Source organism: Coloeus monedula (assembly GCF_965178545.1).
Source record: "Coloeus monedula genome assembly, chromosome: 19".
NCBI classification, from domain to species: Eukaryota; Metazoa; Chordata; class Aves; order Passeriformes; family Corvidae; genus Coloeus; species Coloeus monedula.
Window position 1 is genome coordinate 11,757,656 of NC_138799.1, and position 23,150 is coordinate 11,780,805.

A 23,150-nucleotide genomic window follows, 5' to 3' on the forward strand; every position below is an offset into this window, starting at 1 on the left:
TGGATTGGCTGTGCAAAGGGAGCCATCGTGTCTGACAGTTCCCAGTTTGATTTTCCTTTTTTCTTTTTCTTTTCTTTTCTTTTTTTTTTTTTTTTTAAAGGCATATTTTGTAAAATTGAGATTTTTAACTTGGTTTGTATGAAGAGCTGATGTGCTGGTTCCGGTGCTGACACGGGACACGGGTGTTGTTGGAGGATGAGGAGGGGGTTGAGCTGTTTGTGCTCCTGCTGCTGCCAAGGCTGGAGGATCCTTCCCTTTGCAAAGAGCCTGGAGCCGCTCCTGCCCCGTCGGGGCTTGGCTCCAGCCCCGTGTCCGTGTGTCCCGACACACACCTGGAGCAAACCGTACCTGTGGGTGTATCTGTGTGTCTGTACATAGCGACGTGTACCCTGCGTGTGTGTGTGCGTGTGCGGGTGTGTGTGTGTGGATTATTTAAATCTAAGACTTGTACAAAAACGATTTGGCTAAATCTCAGTCTCAGAAGTGAAGCTTAACTACGTGTCTTCTGCCAGCCGTGAATGTCCACATGAGACCTGCTTTTTATGTCAGTTTAAATATATACTTTGTAAATAGAAACGTGTCTGGCTTCCCTTTGTGGCCCTGGGGTGCCTGGGAGCATCGTGGGGTGTGCGGTGGGTGGGTGGCCCTGCAGCCCCTTCCCTCCCGACAGCCGCGGCCGTGCGGGGCTGGGGCCGGGACCCGACGGGGCGGGGGGAGGTGGAGGCTCCCCGGACGCAGATGTCGCCGGTCTGGGCGCCCCCCCGGGGGTCCTGTGGTGCCCGGAGGGGGCGGTGGCGGCCGCTGTGAGCGGCTCCGGTCCAAGGAACGATGCGCCGGGGCCGCCGCTACGACGACGCCCCGGTACCGGGCCGGGCCCCGGCGCTGCCCCGGCCCGCGGCGCTCCGCCCTTCCGAGGGGGCGCGGGTCGGGGCGCGGCGGCCCCTGCCCGTCGAGCCCGGCCTTTGTGTGCAGACCCGTCCCGGCCGCATAGGCGGGGGTGGGGGGCTTAATGGGTTTTTTAAACCGTGTCCTCATTAACCTCCTTTTTCTGCTCGGGCGGGTGGGGCGCGGACCCCGCGCCGCGGGAGCTGCCAGCGCCGGGAGGAGCGGGAGGAAGGGCCGCACAATGGCGCCTTTCTCCCCCGGCCCGGCGGGGGGGCCCGTTCACACGGGCCGCGGGGCCCCGCGGGCGGCCGGGGGTGGGGCCGGGCCGGGGGCCTTGGGCTGGCGGGGCTCAGCTCCCGCCCGACGGCAGCGCCGACGGCAGCGCCGGGGGCCGCCGCCCGCGCCCTTCCGCGGCCGCGCAGCGCCCTCCGCAGGCCAGGCCGGCCCCGCGCGGCTCCGGGCCCGTCCCCGTTCCGGTCCCGGTGCCGCAGGTGCGGGCGGAGGCACCTGAGCTCCGCCCGCGGTGCAGGCGCAGCTCCGGCCGCGGCGGAGCCCGGGGCCGGGAGGGGCTGCCTCCGGCACGGAGCCCCGGAGGGAAAGCGGTGGGGTTTCCCTGCTCCGGTTCCCCGGCTCCAGTTCCAGCCTCGCACATCCCCATCCCGGGGCCCCGCCGCATCCCGGGGCGGGAACACGGTGTCCCGGAGAGGGGGCGGCCCCAGGCGGTGCTGGGGGTAGGGAGGGGGACGGGAGCGCTCCCGGAGCACGGACCACACGAGGCTGAAAAGTTTAAAAAAATATTTATTGATATGCTAAAAAAGAACAGTGGAAAAGTCATACAAAAACCCCCACCCGACGCAACCATTTCCTAGTGTTTTCCTGCAAATAAATTAAAAGCAGCCTAGAGCTGGGGGGCTACACTAGCGTTAGTGTCCAGGAACACTGGAAAACTGCGCAAGGAACGCGAGCGAGGGGCCGGGAGGGACCGGGACGTCTGCATGGGGAGCTGGTCCTTCTCCCATAACACTCATGCTTTCCCAGGGAAATAACATCTCCGACTTTTGTTCTCAGAAAATAACAGCAAACAAACAGCTGCAGTTTAAAGCAATTATAAGTGTCATACAGGACCGATTTGGCTCTCTCTTTAATTAAAATGTACAAATCAGAGCAGTGACTGGCACAAGTTACAAGAACAATTGTTTGTTTTCACCTATCTCAAATTTCTGTCAGTAAAACCTTTCTCCTGGCTCTGGAGCCCTTCACACACAGCTCAGAAACTCAACACAAACCAAACCCCTAAACTATCTCCATCCCTCCGTGTACTCCTGGATTTTTTTGGTACAAAATATATATATAAAAATAGACTCAGTTTCTCAGGAAGATGGCTGAATCGGCCACCTCTTCCAGTCGAATGGAAAACAACAAGGATGCTTAACCAGATTACGCCTGGGGAAAATATCCATTCACTATACAAATACCGCAGGACTTTTCACATCGGAAACGCCTTAGAAAATGACAAGTGACAAACCTTTAATTGCCTGTCTGACACCCGGCTGAATATGCCAACCCATAGCAGCAAACTCAAAAGAAAAAGGAATAAAAAAAGGTAGAACGTGAATCCTAGTGGTACACAGCCAGGGTCTGCACCAACCAGGGGTCTTCCAACCCCTGTCCAAAGATTCCAGTCAATTACTCACAGGATGTGTCTTTGGGAGGCAAACCCCAGCAGGAACCGTGCACTCAAATCCCCCAGCGCTGCTGGGAGAGCCGAGATTCTGGAACACCAAGTGAGAAAGGGGCTGGGGAAGAAATTCAAGGTGAGATGGCCAGAAAAAAATCCTGGATTATCATTTTCACCATCGTTAAGACCTTTGGAATTGAACCCGCTGGTGAGCAAAAGGCACAATAGCAAGTGGTGACAGCAGAGTCCTGTGCTGCTGGAGGGGACATGCCTGGAAGGGTGGGTGATGGAGGGAGCTGCCCAGTGCTGGGATACATGTCCCCTTTGCCCAAGCAGGAGGCAGGAGCCAGGCTCCGCATGGAGAAACCTGCAGGAGCTTAGACAGCGGCTCAGGAGGGAGCAGCCGGCTCGGAGCCGGTGTGCAGCAGCCCTTCACCTGCTGTCACAGCTCATCTCCTGCAGCCACCCTCTGGGCCTGGCCCCTTCTTGGAGTGTCTTCAGATGTTCTTCTCCCCCTTGGAGAAACCAATCCACACATCCTATTGCTGCAGGCAAGAGCATCCCTGCCAGGCCAGCTTCCCCTCTGTGGGCATCGCTCAGCAGGGCTCTGCATGACAGCTGAGTGTCCCACCAGGGACCAGGACACCTCCCCCATCGGTGTCACCATGCCCCCAAGACCCTGTGACCACCCTGCTTTGCATAGGCACAAACCTGTGGAGGGACCGCTGTCACAGACTAGGCTGAGATAAGGACGGTCCAAAAGGCACATCGTTGATCAGTTTGGGTTTGGAAAGGCCAAGTAGCAAACATTTGGTGTGTGGGTGAGAGCATCACCCCCATGCTCCCAGATTCCTTGATTCTTCTCCCAAAGCTCTCGTACCCCCAGCACAAGAGCACAGCACAGAGCATGCCCGGGGCACTGGTTTCTGCTGACACAGGCCAGTGCTTCCTTGGAGCTCGTTTGGCAAAGTTACAGTAGAAGGTAAACTGCACAGACTGGGACATTTTGGCATCACCTGAGAATGATCCCACTGCCAGCCAGCGGCAGCAGCCGTGACCATGGGGGGCTGCCGCATCAGGGGGGTCAGAAGTACGTGTACCCCCAGTTTGGTCAGGATCCACACTCCTGTGTATGAAGACGCTGTGAGTGGCCCTGCCTGTGGCTAAGGGAAATGCCTACCCTGGTGCCAGGTCAGTCACCTGGTGGCCCCCTACACAGTGGCCTGCTGGAGGGGCCCACCAGCAGAGCGACATCTGAACCACCTAGGGGAGTGGGCAGCCGCCAGCTGTTCATCACCTCTGAGAAAAAGACTCAGCATCAACAGAACTAAAATGACCTCAAATGCTACTAAACTCTGCCTGAACTGCTGCTAATTTTGGCTTGTAGGAGAAATCTGCAGTAGGGAAAACGCTGCAGTGAAAAAGCCATTATTGGGTGCAATTACAAGCCAAAAGGAGCACCCCAGCTGCTGGGATGGCCAGGGGGAGGTGAACAGCTGCTCAGGTGCTCTGGTTCCTTGGGGAACAGCAGCCTGAGGTACCCACTGGCCTTAGCCCTTCTCCCTCTCCTCTCCTTTCCTTTCCCACCACTCCAGACCACCTGTGTGGTGGCCTCGACCAGCTTCTGAGCATTCTGGAGAAAACCACGGATGATCAGCATGAGTCTAACCCAGGGAGCAGCCAAGGCTGATTCGGCCGTTCAGTGGTGAGGAGGGCTCAGCCAAACTGCGGCACTGACCTCAGACACCCGGCAGTCCCAGCACCGAACTACCTGCTGCTGGAAGGGTTCACACGTTCTGCCCAGCGCCGAGCTCTCGGCCGCAGTGTGGCTTTGGGACATCCTGTTCATGTAGTGCACGATGGAGCTCTGCCAGCTGATGGCCTGGCTAGGGCTCACCGAGCCGCTCTTCATCATGTTGGGCAGGTTTTCCACGTTTTGCAAGGCTTAAAAAATATTCCTCAGCTCGGTCCCTAGGAGTGCCTGGAACCTGCTGAGCAGGAGGTGGAGATGCTGGCAATGCCAGGATGAGGCAGAGGAGCGGCGTGTGGGCTCCCTGGGCTGCCCAGAAATTCACGTTCCTCTGAAGTCAAGCCACTGCAGAGAAGCTGGTGGATCTTGCTGGCTCTCAAGGCAGGACTTTCCTCCAGCAGGAAGGAGACACCCTCCAGTAAAAGCACCTCTGCCACCTGTTCTGTTAGTGGCATCCAGGACCTACTCTATCTTAGACTGGGGTTATTCCTCTCCCTCATGAAAAAAAAATAAATTCCTTAAGAAAAAATGTAAACAATATTTCCCTATCAGCTGGAAACCCCAATAGAAACGTTGTGGGTTTCCCATCATTGGAAATGACCTCGCCCAGGGGGGTGGCTGGGCTGAGCGTACCCTGAAAAACCCCCGAATGCACCTGCCCCCCCACAGCCTCAAGGGCTGGGAGCAGCAGCTGCCTCATTTGGATTGACTTGCAGTTCCCCATGGCTCACAGACAGATCCACAGGAAGCCCAGAAGAGAATCTCCTGGTCCTCTCCCAGGTATAAGACTGTCCCATGGCAGCTCCGCACCTCCCCAAGGCCAGCAAGCTGCAGACCTTGGCATCTGCTGTTTCAAAGCAAAGAGACCTACGTGCAGTGAAGCCTGGCTCAAAGCTGGCCAGCCTGACACCCCTGGCAGCACCAGTGCCCCCGCTCACAGAGAATGGCATCGACCACCCTCACATGGGGCACGGCTCCAGAAGAGGATGGAGAGGAGCCAGGACCCGCTGGCAGTTTGGAGCAGGTTTCACTGTGTATTTGTCCAGCCTTTCCAGACACAAGTTCCAGCAGGTCTCATGAGATCTCCACGTTCACTTGAAGAAAAAAAACCTGATGGAAGAGCTGGGCAAAGGTGAGGGTGAGGCTGAAGGACCCTCTCCCTCCTCTCATGCTCCTGGGCTCAGTATTGCCGCAGGTTGAAAAACCCAACGCTGGTGGGGGACTCCTTGACCGTCACTGTGATCAGGTTAGCGGTGACATCGGTGACAAAGACGTGCTCAATCAGGCTGCGGGTGGGTTTCCAGTCCTGGCTGGTCTGGATGGAGACAGACATGTTCTGACCCGCAGCTGGGAGGGAAGCTGAATCCCGGTCCGAATCCGAGCTGGTGTCCTCGCCTGTGCTCACTTCAGACAGGGCGGCTGGTTTGCGGCTCTCTGTGGCCGCACGTCCCTCTTGAGCACCAGCTGAGCCACCTTTGGCCAAGTCCCTGTCACCTGCCCGGTGTGCCTGCTTCTTGCTCTTGCTGCCGTCCCCCCCTGGGAGCGTCCCAGCACTGGCAGCGTTCAGCCCGGCCCCCACCACGCTGCCCTTGGCACCGCCGGCACCCGCAGTGGCCGTGCTGCCACCAGAGCCCTTGGCCAGGGAGCCGCAGAGGTGCCGGGGGAGGCTGCTCCCACTGGCCACGCTCGGCCCGTTTTTGACACTCTGCAGGTTCAGAGCCTGGAGGTTCAGCTCCTGGCTGGAGGCTGGCTGGATGCCGGCCCCAGACGAGCTTGACGGCGTCTTGCTGCCGTTGGGCAGCGTTTGGGCTCCCGCAGCAAACGCCGATTTCTGGTCCCCTCCGGCACTGCTGCCAGGAGCCTTTGCAGTTTTGGGTGCCTGCACGTTCAGCCCCAGATCCCCAGAGCCTTTCTGGCTCCTCATTTTCAAGTCCAGCCCTAAGCTGCCCTTACTGGCTGCCTGTGCCTTCAGCGCAAGCCTGCCCAGCGCCGAGCTCTCGGCTGCAGTGTGGCTTTGGGACATCCTGTTCATGTAGTGCACGATGGAGCTCTGCCAGCTGATGGCCTGGCTGGGGCTCGCCGAGCCGCTCTTCATCATGTTGGGCAGGTTTTCCACTGATGACCCCCCCGAACTGAGCCCAGCCAAGGTGCCCGGTGGATCCTTCAGCACAGCCATACCTGAGCCCTGCGTGCTGTGCTGGGGCTGCAGCTTCCCCACCAGCTTGGCACTGCCCCCCACCTCCTTCCGGGACGTTTTCAGCACCTTTGTCAGGTTCACAGTCCTTCGAGCTGCTTTCTGCTCTGGGGGAAGAGGTTTCCGCCCACGCTTCTTCCTGGAAGTGTCTTTCATGTCGGGCTTCGCCACCAGGATCTGAGCTTTCTTCTGTGGCACCGGGTGCGTCTCTCTGCTGCGGGGACCTCTCTTTGCTTCCAGATCACTTTCATCCTCTTCATCGGAGGAGGAGGAGGAAGAGGAGGATGTGGAAGAAGAGGAGCTACTTGACTTAGTTTTCGCAGGCATCTCTGGTTCCTGCAAAGCAACAGAGACAGGGAGAGTTAACAGCAATGACCAAGGAATGGTTACAGGCACTGCAAACCCTTCAGGGCAGCCTGGCCGGGGCCTCAGACACACACAGGTTCTTTCTCCATGTAGCTGATCTTCAGGGATCCCTTAGCTGATGTGAGGAGCTGTGTGCTTGAGGCCACCCCCACGCCCAGTGCCCTCCAAGGCCAGAGCCCCTCCCGTGCTGCCACAGCTGTGGGTTCCCATCACTGCCGGGACTCACCACGTGTTTCCTGGGCCTGCCCCGCGGCCGCTTGCCCCTCTTCCGATTCTGCACTTCTTTTTCGTGTTCCCTAGAGAAAACAAGGATTAAGGACAAGGTTTACAGGGAAGAAAAAAATCTGGGGGAACTGAGGCAGCCGGGTAGGGACCGGAGAGCATCCCTGTCTGCATCAGCAACATCCCTGCAGCTTCCAGCAGCCAGTGATGGACCACATGGTGTTACTCATCCTAGATCTGTGCCTTTTCCAATTCCCAGTGAGCTTTGCCATTTTTCTGGCACAAGGGGATCAGGCAAAGGGAAGGATCCATCCTGGCCCTGCTAAGCCTTGCTTTGGTTATGCCCCTGCAGTGCTGAGCTTCCATGCTGAGTGTGGGAAAAGCAAACGCATTCCCTGGAAGCTCAGTGAGTCCCCTCCTTTGCTGGACTCCTTCCACCTCTCCTGCACCTCCTGGTCTGGCCATGGTGGCCCAGCTGGAGGCTGGGGTACAGGGATGGTTCAGGTCACTGTACTTGCTTCCTAGTTCTGTTTAAATGGGATGGCGTTAAGATGTAACACATCCAGCTGATTAAACACCATCCTGTCTGCACTCAACACCAGATCCTATTCTTGAAAAAATGGATCCAGAAACCAGTTATAATTGAATCCTATAATAAACTTTAATGATTTTCATTTTTATGACGTCAAAATACTTGGCAGCACTATGTCTGCCATAGCCAGCTGGCTACTCCTCTGCTCCACGTGTGATTCCTGGGATGCAATGGCTGTGGAAGGATTGCTGTTCTCAGCCCGGCTCCGGGCAGGAACCATGGGCCTGACTGAGGAAAGACACCATTTTGTTCTGCCATCCAGGTTGTTCAGCCTGGAGAAGGCTCTAAGGAGACTTCAGAGTACCTTCCAGTACTTAAAGAGGCTCCAAGAGAGCTGGAGAGGGACTTTGAGCAAGGGCCTGGAATGACAGGACACAGGGAATGGCTTCCAGCTTCCTGAGGGCAGGGTTAGATGGGATATTAAGAAGAAATTCTTCCCCGTGAGGGTGGGGAGGCCCTGGCACAGGGTGCCCAGAGAAGCTGCAGCTGCCCTATCCACAGTAATGTCCAAGGCCAGGTTGGACAGGACTTGGAGCAACCCGGTCTAGTGGAAATGAGGGGGTGGATTGGGAAGAGCTTTAAGATCCTTCCCAATCCAAACCATTCTCTATGATTTTCTCCCAGATATTATTTCTCTCACCCTCCCAGAGCTTCACCCTCCAGACGTTTGCTTTAATGCCTCACAAGCCCAGGCACCACCTCCCCCAGGGGTTGCTCACCCCCCAAGCACAGCCAAGGCCCCAGAGCGCTGGATGGGGACCTCGAGCCCCAGGTCTGTGCTGGGCGCTGCCACATTCCCCAGGTGCACCCAGAGCACAACTGGGCCATAAACCCTCGGTGTTTGTCCGGCCAGGGCAGAGCTTTTCCAGGTAGACCTGGACCGTGACTCCAGGGACAAACAAAAGGGCCTGGCCACAAAGGGCCCCGCCAGCTCCAGGCTGTTGTTTCCAACAACTTCCACCACACGCGCAGCCAATTAGAAGTTAATTGACTTTACAGTTTGCTTAGAAATATTTAGAGTTTGCTCACTTCTTTTGGAAAGCCAGGAGCAGCCGGGGGTCCAGGATGTTCTCCTCAGGCTCCCAGCTGTTGTGCCTGCAACAGAGGACATGGACTGGGTGAGAGTGGGGGGCCGGGCCCCCCCCGCCGCTCCGGCACTGCCGCGGCACCGGGGGGTTCACCCAAGGACAACCGGGCCTGGCACGGACCGGGGCATGCCCGTACCGGGGGCCGGCACAGCCGGGGGGTGGGCAGGGGAGAGAGGCCGGGGGAGGGAGATCGGGAAGGGGGCGGCCACGCCGCCGCGGGGCGAGGCGAGCCCCGCGCATCCCGGGGGAGCTCCGGTTTCAGCAGAGCGGGCGAGGGGCGCGGGGCCGGCACAGACGGGGGGGGGGGGTTGCGGCGCCTCCAGGGGGGATTGGACCGACCCGGGGGGGAGCGGAGCCCCACGCGGTGGCGGGGAGGGCCCGGCCGCGGCCGCGCTTATTTGTAAACAAAAGGAGCGGCACGACCCAAACAAAAGCGGCCGGGCGGGCGGTACCCGCGCCCCGCACCGCAGCCCGCTCCGCACCGCGTGGTTCCGTGATCCGCGCAGCCCTGCACCGCACCGCGCCCCGCACCGCCCCGCTCACTTGGAGGACCAGCCTCGCCACTTGACCAGGTACTCCAGCTTGCCCTGTGGAGAGAGACGGGGAGAGAGGCGCGTTAGCGGCGGCGGGGGGTGCGGAGGGGTGCGGGGAGGGCGGGGGGTGCGGGGGCGGCGGGTCCCACCTTGCGGAGCCGCTTGCTGAGGATGCACTCGGCGGCGAAGACCTGCTCTCCCACGCTGCTCAGCTCCTCCATGGCCCCGGCCGCGCGCACACCCCCGCGCACTCACACACAAGGGGAGCCCCCGGGCGCGCCCCCGACGGCGACCGCGCGCGCTCCCACCCCCCCTACCCCCCCCCCCAGATCCACGCGCGCCCCCCGGCACAATACGGCGGAGGGGCGGGTGGGGGGGTCCCCAAATTCCCCGCCGGCCAATGGGGAGCAGGGGGCGGGGCGATCCGGCGCGGGGGGTGGGGGGAGGCATTGTCTGTGTGCGACCCCTCCTCTTCCTCCCGCGCGGGGGCGGCCGCTGCCCGGCCGGAGCGGGGACAATGGGGTGGCCCGGCCCGGGGCTTTGTTTCCCCGGGCAGCGCAGGGGGGTTCCCCGGCCGGCCCCGTGGGGGATCCCCCCGGTCCGACCCCGCGAGGGGTTCCTGCTGCGAGGACCCGGGCTCCGACTCTCCCGTCCGGGGTCCCTTCTGGGGACAAAGCACCCTGGGGCTGGGGCAGCCAGCGCCGGTCCCCGCCGGTCCCCGCCGAGCCGGAACAGGCGGCAGCAGCACCGGCACGTTTTAGTTCTAAAATAGTTGATTATAATAGAATAAAAGATTTCCCAGGGGGGTGGGCCGGTTGTGACCCTCGCGCGGTGCCGGCTCGCAGCTCGGTACCGCCCGGCCCACGATCCCTCCCGAGCCGCACTACCGGGGGTGCGGCGGCACCGACCGCGCCGGCACCGCACGCACCGAGGCGTGCAGGGCTGCGTGAGGAGCTGCTGCACGGCGGTTGTGCGCTGTGGGCGTGGAAGGATGAAATATGGTGCTTTACAGGCATGGAAGAAGATGAGTCAGCACCTCAGGGAGTTCTCCTCCGCGGGCCCGGAGCCTGCCGTTAACCGTGCGGGAGCTGCAGGGATATGAATTGCCGTCGCCCCGGCGCCTGGGTGCCCGCGGCGCGCAGGGACTGAGCAGGAGCCGGACGGGCCATGGGGTGTCCTGCGTGGGGCCTCGCCCGCACCCCGGGCACTGCCGTCTCCGGTAAGCGATGCCGGGTTTAGCGATGCCGGGTTTAGCGATGCCGGGTTTCGTGATGCTGGGTTTAGAAAAGCATTTGGAGCTGCAGCGGGTGCGTTGCTCTGTCCCCGCTGCGGGGGAATGTCACCACGGGGACCCTCTGTATGAGGGAATGAGAAACCGGACGCTTCTCCAGGGAGCGGGACTGACTCGGGCTCTGCGGGATGTGGACGTGCCTGGGGTGCTGGGTCGATGCCAGGGGGTTGTCCTGGGCCGGGCGCTGTCACCTTTCATTGTTTTCTTTGACAATTACCGCGGCCGTTCGCTGACGAGAAGAGCTGTAGGAGCATTTTTTTAGCCGAAGGTGACACAGAATTGTAACACAGCGCCTCACTTTTTGTTTGAGTTCATTTACCTTCTGCCAGCTCGGCTCTTTGTGTGCGACACCTCTTAGATTTTAGAAAAAGCCCGGTGTGACCTCCCATTCCTGTGTGCCTGAGCCGTGCACAGACAGCCCGGCATCACCGTGGCGTGGGTGCAGCCCAGGGCATGAGGAGCCGGTGGGGCCCTCCTGGCTGCAGGGATGCGGCTCTGAGAGATGACCCCTGCCGGGAATGAGCCCTGATTCGGGTGATGCTGGGTGAGCTCCTCTCCCCGCTGCCCCTCAGTGCTGCTGTTCCTGTGCTCTCCACGAGGATGCAGGGCTAGGGTCGCTGTTCTTTCCCTTGCCGGGGCCGGGAAGGGAAGGCCGTGTGAGTGGAGAGGCTCCATCTGCTGCCTGCTGAGCTGGCGAGGGACTGGGGGTCAGAAGTGGGAGCAGCCTATGACATTCGTGCCTCTTTAGGGACCACAGCGTTTGTGGGGCTGTGCCATCAGCATTGTCCCTGGTCCCTTGTGGGGGTCTCTGAATGATCTCTAATGCTGCTCAGCCCCCATGCCACATGTCCTGTTCCTGCTGAGGGTGAAAAGAACTGTGCTGCTCTCTGGGCTGGAAATCTCCTTTTTCGTCCCAGGGGTTTACTAAAAACTGGTCCTGGGGTAGTCCCTGGGCTGCCGTGGGCTCCATGTTTTTTACCTCTGGCAGAGTGGGGTATCCCCAGGGCTTCTGGGATGTCCTGTTTCCACTTGGTCAGCCAGAGGAGACCATCCCAGCCACGGAGCTTCCCTGGGCACTGCTGGCCGGAGCCGCCACAGGGGCTGCACCAGCTGGGGCTGCTGACTGGGGCAGGACGAGATGCCCCCCACTGCTTCCAAAGATGTGGCTCCACCTGCGAGTGCCTTTTTGATAAATTCAGTGTTTCCCATCCCCGACAGGGACTTCACCTTTCTGGAGAAACTCAGGAATATGCACTGAACAGCTTGGCCCCGTGTTCCTGCTGAGCAAAGTGACAGCGGGGCCAATAAATTCACCAATCACCACGAAAACTGTTGTCATCTTAAAAATGAGAGTCAGACCCCTGAACTAATCTGATGGAACATGATTTTGTAGCTTTTCCCAAGTACGCCAGGCATCCCAGGAATGCCGTGCGTCCTGTGTTATGTCTGTAGCAGGGGCTGTCAGGCTGAAGTGGGGGTTTGGTGTCGAAGGAAGGGACAGGGAACTGAGTCCCCTTTGCCTGTTGAGGGGGAAGGGGCTGTGCTGCTCCCTGGACTGGAAATCTGTGTTCTATACCCAGGGGTTTACTGGGAGCTAGTTCTGGGCACCCCTGGGCTGCTGTGGGCTCTGTGCTTTCTGCCCATCCTGTCAGGCCGAGTGAGGGACGTGGCCACTTTCTGGGGGCTTGTGGAGCCCTGGCCCGGTAGGTCCAGGGTGGTGGTCAAGGTCCAGGGTTGGGATCAAGGCCGTGGGTGTTCCCACAGGGCCCCTGGCCTCTGTTTTGGTGCTGAACCCCCCCCAGAGCAGGTACATTCCCTCCAGCTCCGTGGGACCCCCATGCCAGAGGTGATGGGGGTGCCTGAGGAGGGGTGTGATGTCAGAGGGTGAGGCTGGGGCCAGCCCAGGGAACAGCTGGGCCATGGTGGCCATGTTTGTTGTGGGCAAATGGTGGCTGTTTTTCCCAAGGCATCAGCCAATCAGAGCCAATCTGTGTCAGCAGCACAGAGATCTGCATATCATTTGGGTACTGCAGCCGGCTATGGAGCTGTGCAGCTTCCAGGATGGGGTGGCCGGGGACCACATCGGGTCTGGGTCCTGTGGCTGTGTGCAGGAGTCATAGGGGCACGTGCCATCCCCAGACCAGGCATTTTGTGAGGCAGCAGTGTCCCCACACACCATGTGCCATAAATAAATACGTGTCCTTGTATGTTTGTTGTTATGTTCCCATCCCGGAGTGGTTGGGACCCCTGGGCAGCGAGCAGCTTCCCAGTGCAGGAAAAAGAAAAGGAAGCAAATGGTGTGGAAATGCATGGCAAATTGGGATGCAATACACAGCGGGGCTCTCCCTGCTGCGTGACCCCCAGCCCGGGGAGGGGGGCGGTGGGGAATGAATTACGTGGGGATGGGAGGGTGGGAGGAGACGCGGGGATCAGGCAGCGACTGTGTCCGGGCAAGGCCGGGCTGGGCTTTGGCCTTTGTCATTGGGAAATGTTTGGTGAAAATGTCCCACACTGCCAATGCACAAGGTATGAGGAGCAACGGGAAGGGCTGGGAAAGGCTCAAAGGACATGCAAAATTTGACAGTTTTGGGTTTTCCTTGGAAGAGGCCGGGCTAGAGATGGCTCCTGGGCTGGGGAGCAGGGAGCAGGAGCCACTTTAGGTTCTGTGTGTCTGTGGGGTTAAAACTCGCACCCACTGCGGGAAGGATCCGTCTCATCTGTCTGGCCTGGGACATCGAAGCATCCATCAGCCCGGGGCACGTTGTCAGGGGCACGAGGGGATTGTGAGATTTCGGTGTGTGACGTGCATCTCCGGGCATCCCTTGGAGCATCCCTTGGAGCATCCCTTGGAGCATCCCTGCGCATTGTGTTGCAGCCAGAGCCGCAGTGGGTGCTGGGGAGTGCCCCGGGCCCGGCGGCAGCCGGGGGTGGTTCCCTCAGGACCGAGGAGCAGATCCCTCCCCGCGGGAGCCACCGGGGCACTGATGGCCCCGGGGCAGCGGCCGGCGCTGGGCGAGGGGCTGGTGGCGGCGGGCGCCGCGGGTTTGGGGAGATGCTCCGGGCCGGGGTTTTACCGTGAGCTGCTTCCCCCGCTCGTGCCGGGAGCTCGGCGCGCTGCTCGGGAGCCCTCGGCCGCCGGCTGCCGGTACTGCACCGGCACAGCGCCGCTGGGGACACCGCCGGGGCGGGGCAGCAGGAGCGGGGCTTGGGCCAGCGAGGGGGATCCCCCAGCTCCCCCGTGTCCACAAGCACCGGGCTCGGAGGATGATCCGTGCTGGAAGTGCAGCTGGATCAACACCGTGTCCAGCGCGTTGCATTCGGCTGCCCCGAGTGAAAACAGCCGCACCTCGGTGCGTCTCATGGCAAACCCTGTGACTGAAGGGCAATGGAAACCTTCCTGCAGGGATATGTCAGGGTTCAACCTTTCTCCAGGATGGTCCCTTCCTCACCATGGATTTTTCTGGCAGAGCTCTGTCTCACCCAAATACTGCTGATTGAGTCAGGAACTCAATTCCTGTTCCCAGTTGAGGAAAAATGAGCTCTCAGATGAGGATTTGTGTCAGGAGGTTGGTCACTACAAACTCCATGTTCCCTGTGTGAGTCTGGGAACCAGACTGGGACCAGCCCTATGAGCACCGCAGCTTCTCAGCACTTAGAGGCTTATAAAAAAGAGGGAGAGTGACATTTTAAATGGGCAGAGAGTGATAGGACAGGGTGTGGTTTTAAACTTCAGAGAGGAGAGATTCAGGTTAAATGTTAGGAGGAAATTCTCATCTGTGAGGGTGGGAAGGCCCTGGTCCAGGTGCCCAGGGAAGCTGTGGTTGCCCCATCCCTGAAGCGTCCAAGGCCAGGCTGGACAAGGTTTGGAGCAACCTGGGATAAGTGGAAGGTGTCCCTGCCCATGGCAGGGGGTGGAATGAGAATGGGCTTTAAGGTCCTTTCCAACCTAAACCATTCCATGGGTTTGTGATCCTGCTCTGTACCTGCTGGGCACCCTGGGCATGAGGACACTCAGAGCCTGGTTCCAGTGGGTTCTGAGCTCTGCAGGCTCTGCCAGGATCTCCAGGATAGCAACTTCCCAACAGAGCTGGCTGCCTCTGCCCGTAGAATGTACATGGCTGTGCTGACCTGCATGGGAAGTCCCAAGGTCAGCAGTAGGATAACTAGGAAGGTTTCTGTGCACTCCTACCATTAATACCAATTTCAATGGCGTGCACAACACTGGCCATGCTCCCCTTTCAGAGCCTCCCTGCTCCTGCTGCCGCCCTGACCCCCACCCCAGCACAGTTTCAAGCCAAACATTTTCTTCCTGTTTTTCTGAGGGTGCGGCTCTTGTTTCATCTCCTTGGGTGAAGCCGATGCAGTGAGCGAGTCTCTATGGCAACAGATGTTTATCGAGCCCCTGAGATGAGGCACAGGGTTGGGGAAAGGCACCACAGCATCTGGGAGGGGTCTGGGGGTGCTGGAATGCCCCCCTGGAGGGGCCGGAATGGGGGCTGCTGGATGGGGGTGTCTTGCTCCCTGTCCCCTAAGCCCCAGCCTGGCTGAGGGACCCTGCGCTGCTTCCTGCAGAGGGAGGTTTGGATTTGTACAGGGGCTTTTGCCTCAGCTCTGCTGTGGAGAGGTCCCGGGAGCCTGGCACAACCGGTCCAGGTTCTGCCAGCCCTGGCTCAGGAACTGCAGGGCTGCGAGTTTGCTGTGAGCTTGGGGGGTCCTGGCCCTGGCACTGCCACATTCCCTGTCTCTCCAAAATACACCAACTCCCCTCCCAGAGCTCCCAGGAGCTGACTCGGCTGCAGTTGGGGCGGGTCTCAGCAGTTCTGCCATGGAGCAGCTTAGCCAGGCCCATCCTGGCTGCAGATTTGCTGCTCAGGGGTGCATAGGTGGCATTTCCCAGTTCTGTCCACAGCCAAAAACACAGGCTGGTGCTGAGGGCACCTGGGGCTCTTGGGGCAGGAGCTGGAAGTGCTGATTGACTTTGGGATGCTGCCGAGGCTTCCGGGCTGGGGGTGCCATGGCCAGCCCTGCTCTGTGGCCAGCAGAGACAAATGGGGCCTCCCTGTCTCCTCGGCAGGTCCAGGCTGAGCGTGAGTGGGGCTTTCAGGGGAGGCTCCCAGCACACTCTGAACACCGTTTTAATTAGTTTAGATACTCAGCATGTATCAGCTGCCTCTGCTCCGAAGCCACCTTGGAGCTGTTCTGCCTCCCGCAGCCGCGGTGATGCAAACGTGGGGTGACCGTGTCAGGGTCAGGCTGTGCCTCAGTGCCGCCTTCCACAGCGCTGCATCCTGGCCTCACCCCAAAGCCTGGGAGAGGCGTCTCCCCCGGGGACTCAGTCATGCCGGAGGAGCGCGGGTCAGTAATTTAGAGAGGTTTTGGGAATTCTGTCCAATTCCCTGAGCCTGGGACTGGTTGTCTTTGTGAGCCATGTCCTTTCCCATCTTGCCACGTGTTCTGGTAGAGTTGCCTGGAGCTTGGGGGCTGCCAGGACAGGAGAGCACAGCGCTGCTGGTGCTCGTTTCAGGTCTCTGCAGCCTGTAGGTATCGGCTGGAGGCGCGCCGTGCTGGAAGTGCCAGGGAATCAGATTGGGAGTTCCTTGTTCTGGTGGTTCTCTGGACAAATTTGCACTGTGAAAGCAAGTGACAAACTCTGGTCGTGCAGCCGCACACAGGCACGTGCAGAGCCACGAACAGTGAAGGATTCACCCTTCGAGGTTGCTCATGCCACGGTCCAGACCTGGCTGCACAGAGAGGACAGAGGGGACAGGACGGGGGCAGTGGCAGGGCCCAAGAGGGTGCCCACCCCTTCTCTTCAGCCCAGCCCATGCCCTGGGTGCTGTCAATGCTGACCCGGGGCAGGAAGAACACAGAGCCCTGCCTGAGGTGTGAAGCCCCTGCTGAGCCCCGCAGGGAGTGGCCTCAGGGGGCTCCACGGACAGACGAAACCCGGGGAGACCACTCCCAAACGGGGCACGTGTTTGCCTGGGTAAGAGTCCTTCCGGCGGTCCTTGGGGTCAGTTACCTGGTGGGGGTTAGAAAACTCCTCCCCAGCATCCCAGAACGAGAGCGAGTCCCAGCATCAGCGGCAGCTTCATGGCGGGATGGAGAGGAGAATCCGAACCTGCCGTGCCGAGAGGAGGGTGAGTGCCAGCCCTGCCCCGGGGCAGCTCCCGCCGCTGGGCCGTGGGTCACTGTCACCTCCTGCCACCCGTTCTGCTCCCCCCACCCGGCCGGGGAGCAGCTCCGGTCACCGAGCGCGGGGGCCCGAGCGGCGGAGGGGGTGGGGGGGCGCGGGCCGGTGCCCCGGAGCCGCCGCCAGGTGGCGCTGTTCCCGCGGGAATCCCGGCGGAGCGGAGCGGAGCGCTCCCGGTGCGCTCCCGGTGCGCTCCCGGTGTGCTCCCGGTGCACTCTCGGTGCGCTCCCGGTGCGCTCCCGGTGTGCTCCCGGTGCGCTCCCGGTGCCGCTCCCGGTGCGCTCCCGGTGCCGCTCCCGGTGCCGCTCCCGGTGCACTCTCGGTGCCGCTCCCGGTGCCGCTCCCGGTGCACTCTCGGTGCCGCTCCCGGTGCCGCTCCCGGTGCCGCTCCCGGTGCGCTCCCGGTGTGCTCCCGGTGCCGCTCCCGGTGCCGCTCCCGGTGCGCTCTCGGTGCCGCTCCCGGTGCCGCTCCCGGTGCCGCTCCCGGTGCACTCTCGGTGCCGCTCCCGGTGCCGCTCCCGGTGCCGCTCCCGGTGCTGCTCCCGGTGCACTCCCGGTGCCGCTCCCATTGTCCCTCCCGGTGCCCCTCCCAGTGCCCCTCCCGGTGCCCATCCCGGTGCCCATCCCGGTGTGCTCCCGGTGCCCATTGCCAGTTCTGGTGTCTGTTGCTGTTCCTAGCACCCACTGTCACCGCTGGTGCCCACCACCACTCCCGCTGCCCACCACCATTCCTGCTGCCCACCATCTCTCCCGCTGCTCACCATTGTTCCCAGTGTCGTCCAATTCACGCAGCATGGGCTTGGTAACCTCCAGAGAGCCGTCGTGGGGTTCAGGGGTGATGCCCAGCAGCTCGCAGAGGAGGGCGTAGACATTGACACTTTCAAAGGGCTCCACCACCAGCTCCTTCTTGAAGGCTGGTCCCACGGCACGGAAGATGGTTTTCATGTTCATGGCCTCATTGTCGAAACCGTGTTCCCCTTTATTGAACTGGACCTTGTACCTCTGTGGGGGAGAGTGAGGATGTGAGCATCCCAACCCCTCCGCCCCCCACATGCCCCCACCTCTCCCACCTTGTGCACCACATTCTGCAGCTGCAGGGTTTGATGGTCTGGTTGGTTCCTTTCAGTTTTGGAAGTTGATCTGTTAGTGTTAAACTCTGCAGAAGCTGGAGGTGCCCCCAGGCACTACTCTCAAGCAACTTCGTCCTGCAAGTTCCCTCCACATTTTTTTGTCCTGAGGTGCTTCCAATGGGAAGCTGCCTGCTGGCCTTGATGCTGGGCCTTCCCTTAAGTCAGGCTAGGAGAGGGTCCTGCAGTGGATATTCTGTATTCATGCAAGTCCTGCTCCAGGGTTTCTGGACTTCTCAACAACAGAGGAGGTCTTTACACAAAGAGCTGGAATTTCTGTCTGTGTATAGGGAGACCAGCTGGCACAAAGGCCTAAAGCTGGGTGAGTGCTGGGGTGCTGTGAGAGGGAGAGGAGTGAGAGGCACATCCCAAAGGACAGTAGGATATGCCTGTGCATACATCTTACCCCGTGGATCACGTAGCCTGGATCGCTGTACAGCAGAAGTGGGGTGATCCGGGAATGGTTGGCATAGTGAAATCTCTTTGGAAACTCTTCTTTCTTGTAAACGTGCAGTTTTGGATGGGCATTTTTCAGGACTGAGTACACGTGCTCTAATTTCCCTTCTTTGGGCACCAGGAGTCCATTTGGTCCATAATCTAAGAGTTCGAAGTCGAGGTCTTTAAATGTGAAGTTGGTCACCTTCCTGATGTGAATCTCGTCTTCTTTTATGACGGTCTCCATGCCGTGGTCAGATGTGATGATGAGGTTGAGGTTTGATTCCAGGCCGCTTTCCCGGATGCGCTGCCTCAAGTAACCGACGGTTCTGTCCACCTGCTTGATCATGTCCTTCCTCTGTGTGGATTCAGGGCCAAACTTGTGTCCTGAGGAGTCTGGCTCCCCGAAGTAGAGCGTGATGAAGTCGAGGTTCTCCACTGTGAACCATTCCATGACGGTGTCGATGCTCTGCCTCCAGTTCGTTTCGTTGCTGTAGTTGAACAATGCAGGTTCCACCAACTTCCTGTGCACTTCTTCCCCTTGGTACTTTGCTTTTGTTCCAGGGAAGTGGATAGAGCCTGTCTTCAAACCCTGTGAGTGGAGGCATCCCATAAACTCACCCGAACTCTCCCGGCAGCGTCCTTCCACATGTCAGTGCAGCCACCTCCTAACACTATCAGTTCATTCAGTCCCAAATGTCTACCTCTGCCTCTAGTAAGGTTTTCTTGCTCATTGCCAATTAAAAGTGATTAATTGAAAGCACTGCCCTTGCACCTGGTTCTTCACTGTGTTTTAACACCAGTTGAAACTTTGGAACCAGTGCCTCATTTGCACCTCGCATGGACCCTCTGGCTTTTGACCATCAAGACATTAAGGCATGTTTTATTGAAGTCAGAGGAGCCAATTTGGTGGGTAAATGTGGGCAAAGGGCTTGGGCTGGGTTTCATGTCCTGCTTCAAAGCCAGATTCAGAGCCTGCTGGACTTGCTGCAGTTCCCGAGGAAGAGGGAGCTGGCCCCTAACGCTGCCACCCAACTGCCCTGGATGTGCCTCGGGGTGTATGGAACTCCCAGGCTCAGGATGTTCCCTGAGGAACTGGCTGAGGCTTCTTTAAACAGGAACAGGATAACCTGCTTTATTAATGTCTTAATAAAGCTGAAATGCATCTATTATTTTTTGCTATTTTTAGTAGAACGATCATAATTATTCCTGCCAGTGTCTGGGGATTTCAGTTTTTTGCTGGTCTAATTAGCCTGACGTTCATAGGGAGGCTGGGAACTCATGGCCGCTAGGGATCGTGGCTTGCCTGTAGCTTTTCCTGGAGGATGGCAGCTTGGATGGGTCTGTGCAGGGTCTGTGCGTGCGAGGAGGTGCTGCACTTGCCTGTCTCTGGGCAGTGATCCAGATGGGGAGGCTGCCGTTGTCCCACCAGCTGCTTATGCCTTGTGTGGTGTAGTAGGGCAGTTTCACACCTGTTTTGGTGTCGAACCACATGTTATGGATCACCCCGTGGTTCTCCAGGTATCGTCCTGTGGGAGAGGTGAGAGGAGGGGGTGAGCCAGGCTGTGCTGGGAGGGTCTCGCGCCCACACTTTGGGCAGAGGGGACCTTTGGCCTCCCTTTCCTCTTTGCCCCTTCCTACCCTTGCCCTCCACCAGGTGGGGTCCCGGGGCGGGGAGGGAGATGCTGGGGGAACGCTGCTGTGGGTTAGTTGGTGTCTGCTGGGTCTCACCTGGACCCAGCCAGGCACTGGTGCCACTGGCAGTTGCAGGCCGGTCCCTGCAGGGGCCCATAAACCCGGGCAGGTTCCCGTTATCTCGTGTTTATCTCATCACGAGGTGTTCAGCTTTCGCTGTCGCTCGCAATCTGCGAGGTCAGTGAGCAGAAGTTCCCGCTAGAAGGGAGAGATGCATTTTGACTCTTACATTTTGTGCTATTTTTATTATTCTGGTCCCGAAGAGTGAGCAGTCCCTTCTGTGTGATATCCCCATCCTCCCTCGTATTGACGCTGCCTCCCTGCTTTTGCCCATCAGCAGATTTCATTAGCATGCTCCACTCTTTTATGCCAAGGTTATTAATTAAAATCTTAAATAAGATTAGCTCCAAAATCGATTCTTCAGGAATTCCCCTGGTGCCCTTCCTCCAGCTTGACAGTCTTCTCTCAGCATCCACTCTGTCTTCTTCCCATAGCCTCTCACTTCCCCGCATTACAGATTTTGTTCTAATCTTTATCTTCTCCATCTTAACTAATGATTTCCCATGTAGCACTGTATCAAATGCACTACTGAAGTCCAGAAGGATTAAATTTAGAACATCTCCCTTGTTTAAAAAATAATTTATCTTATCAAAGGAGGCTATCAGGTTGCTATTTACCTTTGATAAACACAGGTTCTGTTCATGGAATCCCAGAATGGTTTGAGCTGGGAGGGACCTTAAAAACCATCCCATTCCACCTCTCTACCATGGGACACCTTCCACCATACCAGGCTGACTCCAAGCCCCATCCAGCCTGGCCTTGGACATTTCCAGGGACGAGGCAGCCACAGCTTCTCTAGGAAATCTGTGCCTCACCACCCTACAGGGAAGAATTTCCTTGTGTCTAGTTTAAATCTACCATTTCTGCAGCTCTTGCCTTGTCTCTAAAGCTCCGTGTGCTGCTGGGTCTGGATGTCTCCTGACCTCGTGTCTTTCACTGACCCATAAGCCTTGACTTTGCCCTTCCCCAGCCCCCGTGCAGCTCCAGCGGCCCATGGCCGGGGCACTCACCGGTCAGCAGCGTGAAGTGGCACGGGCTGGTGAGGGTGATGAAGGCAGGAGTCATGTACTTGGCCTTCACCCCGTCTGCAGCCATCGTGTCGAGGTTGGGGGTGTCCACGTCCTGGTCGTAGTTCCACCGAAAGCCATCGAAGGACACCAGGAGGAGTTTGCTGCGGTTGGGCTCCTGCTGCAGGGGGATGCATCTTCCTAAGGAGAGGGCAGCAAAGAGGAGCCCCAGTGACAGGAGCATCTTCATGCCCTTGAACTGGAATAGCCCAGGTGTCTGGAGAGCTCACATAAATACATGCAGGATGGGACTAAGTTCGGTCCTTATCTAATCTTGCAGTTGCTGATCAGGTGTGTGGCTTCAGCCAGTGTTCGGTATCAGAAAAAGTGTCTCTTGTTTGTCTCTCTGCAGTAGATTCTCTTAAAGTACCTTCTGGGTCAAATGCCAAATCTGCCTCTTCCCTCAGTGGTGGTGGTGCTGTTTTGGTGTGTGTGAACAGGGAGGATTGCTGCTGTGGCAGGAGGCTGGGAACTGCCTCCACAGCCCCCCATCCCTCTTGTGGTGTCCTTTCCCCACTCCTGGCTCTCAGTGCCCTGCTCTGTGGTCAACAGTTCAGCCTTAGAAGGCAACTCAACGCCCCAGGACTGCTTGTCCGCCTTGTGATGGGGGCTCAGAGGCTCAGGGATGAGCTTGGATTTACCCAAGGTTTTCCAGTGTGGCTTTGTTGAGCTGCTCACTGGAGAAGGAGGCTCCTCCTTGGATCCTGACCGTGCACCAACCCCCAGAGCTGTTCCTGAGGGTGAGTCCAGCTCTGAACCCGCTGTGTCCCATCAGCTCAGCTCTCACTGCCTGGGCTCTGCTGCTCACCACAGGTGATTCTCATCTGCTCGTGCACTGCTGAGCTTTGCTGTATCAGCATCCCATTGTATCAGTATCTGCTGGTTTATGGTTTGTCTGGGGTTTAGTCATTGCTGACGACTCATTTCTCAGCAAAACTGAGTTTAAGGCTTTTGTAGAGCTATGTAACAGAGGCTGCCTTAGTTCCCTGGGCTCTGAACTCACAACCTTTGCTAATCTGCCTCTGCTCAGGTTGCAGATTTATTCCTTCGTTCTTTGCTTCCTAATTGCCTGCCACCCTCTCCTCACCAAGTAGAGCCATTTCCACCTGGATTTCCCAGCCCTGTCTGGGGTCATTCCTTGGTGTTTCTCCCCAAGGCTGAGCTGGGTAGACGAGTCTCAGGCACATGGGTTTATTCTTCCTGGATGGAATGACAGCCTCTCTGTAGTCCTGAGCATCTCGAGTATTCCCATCTGGACTGATTCGTCAGGGTGCATTGGTGTCTCTTCCAGTGTGGGTGTTTCCCTGGTGTGACATGGGATAATCTTGCAAGGGCACTGCGAGAGGTCCAGGTGATCCCAACAGGGGCCTCACGGCTGACACCAGCTGGGAGCACAGCCTTAGGTGTTTGCAGATAGTGGAAATGCCGGGATGGATCCTGCCCTGAGCCCCCAGCCCTGAGATCCAAGCCCTGAGCCAACTCTCAGGCTAACAGAGGGCGTGGAGTGGGCGCTGGACTATTGGCACCCCAGCACTCCAGTCCCTCAGCCCAGTGGGCCTCTCTGCCAGCCCAGTACCCTCCTCTCCCAGCCTGATGCTGATGTTTACTCAAGGAACTATTTTTTATCAGCATTTGCTGCCCTGGGTCTGATACTGTCCTTCAGCGAGGACAGAGACTCCTGGCAGGACCGAGGGTTTAAAGGGCTCATGATAAAGATGTTATCGCTTGCCAAGCTCTTGGAAAGTCCTGAATATTCAGCGTGTTGTTCTGGGGTGGGTCACCAAGTCCCTGTGCCGCTGCTAACAGTGCGGGGAAGGTCCTGATAACGTATCATGTTCATCTGCTCCACTGGGAGGGAAGAGACGAGCGAGAAGGAAGCACCACGCTAATCTCTGAGGAATATTTGATGTCAGGAGTGTTTCAAGGCACATTTTGATATTGGTATCTGAGGAGCACGAGGCACAGATAAAGAAC

General features: G+C 58.6%; 2 protein-coding genes across 2 annotated transcripts; both read right to left on the reverse strand.

Moving 5' to 3' along the window:
- Positions 1–5,493: 5,493 nt before the first annotated feature.
- Positions 5,494–9,532, reverse strand: CBX2 (chromobox 2; the record flags this gene model as incomplete). The annotated part of the gene is made up of 5 exons (XM_082293912.1): positions 9,458–9,532; positions 9,319–9,362; positions 8,717–8,782; positions 7,100–7,169; positions 5,494–6,843 (listed from the first exon to the last, which is right to left on the reverse strand). The coding sequence occupies exons 1-5, from the start codon at positions 9,527–9,529 to the stop codon at positions 5,494–5,496; spliced, it is 1,602 nt and encodes a 533-aa protein (XP_082150038.1). The 5' UTR covers positions 9,530–9,532.
- Positions 9,533–10,191: 659 nt separating this feature from the next.
- ENPP7 (ectonucleotide pyrophosphatase/phosphodiesterase 7) lies at positions 10,192–21,360 on the reverse strand (the record flags this gene model as incomplete). The annotated part of the gene is made up of 7 exons (XM_082294209.1): positions 10,192–10,312; positions 10,508–10,582; positions 13,674–13,968; positions 17,554–17,794; positions 18,326–18,946; positions 19,738–19,883; positions 21,120–21,360. The coding sequence occupies 7 exons, from the start codon at positions 21,358–21,360 to the stop codon at positions 10,192–10,194; spliced, it is 1,740 nt and encodes a 579-aa protein (XP_082150335.1).
- Positions 21,361–23,150: the final 1,790 nt, after the last annotated feature.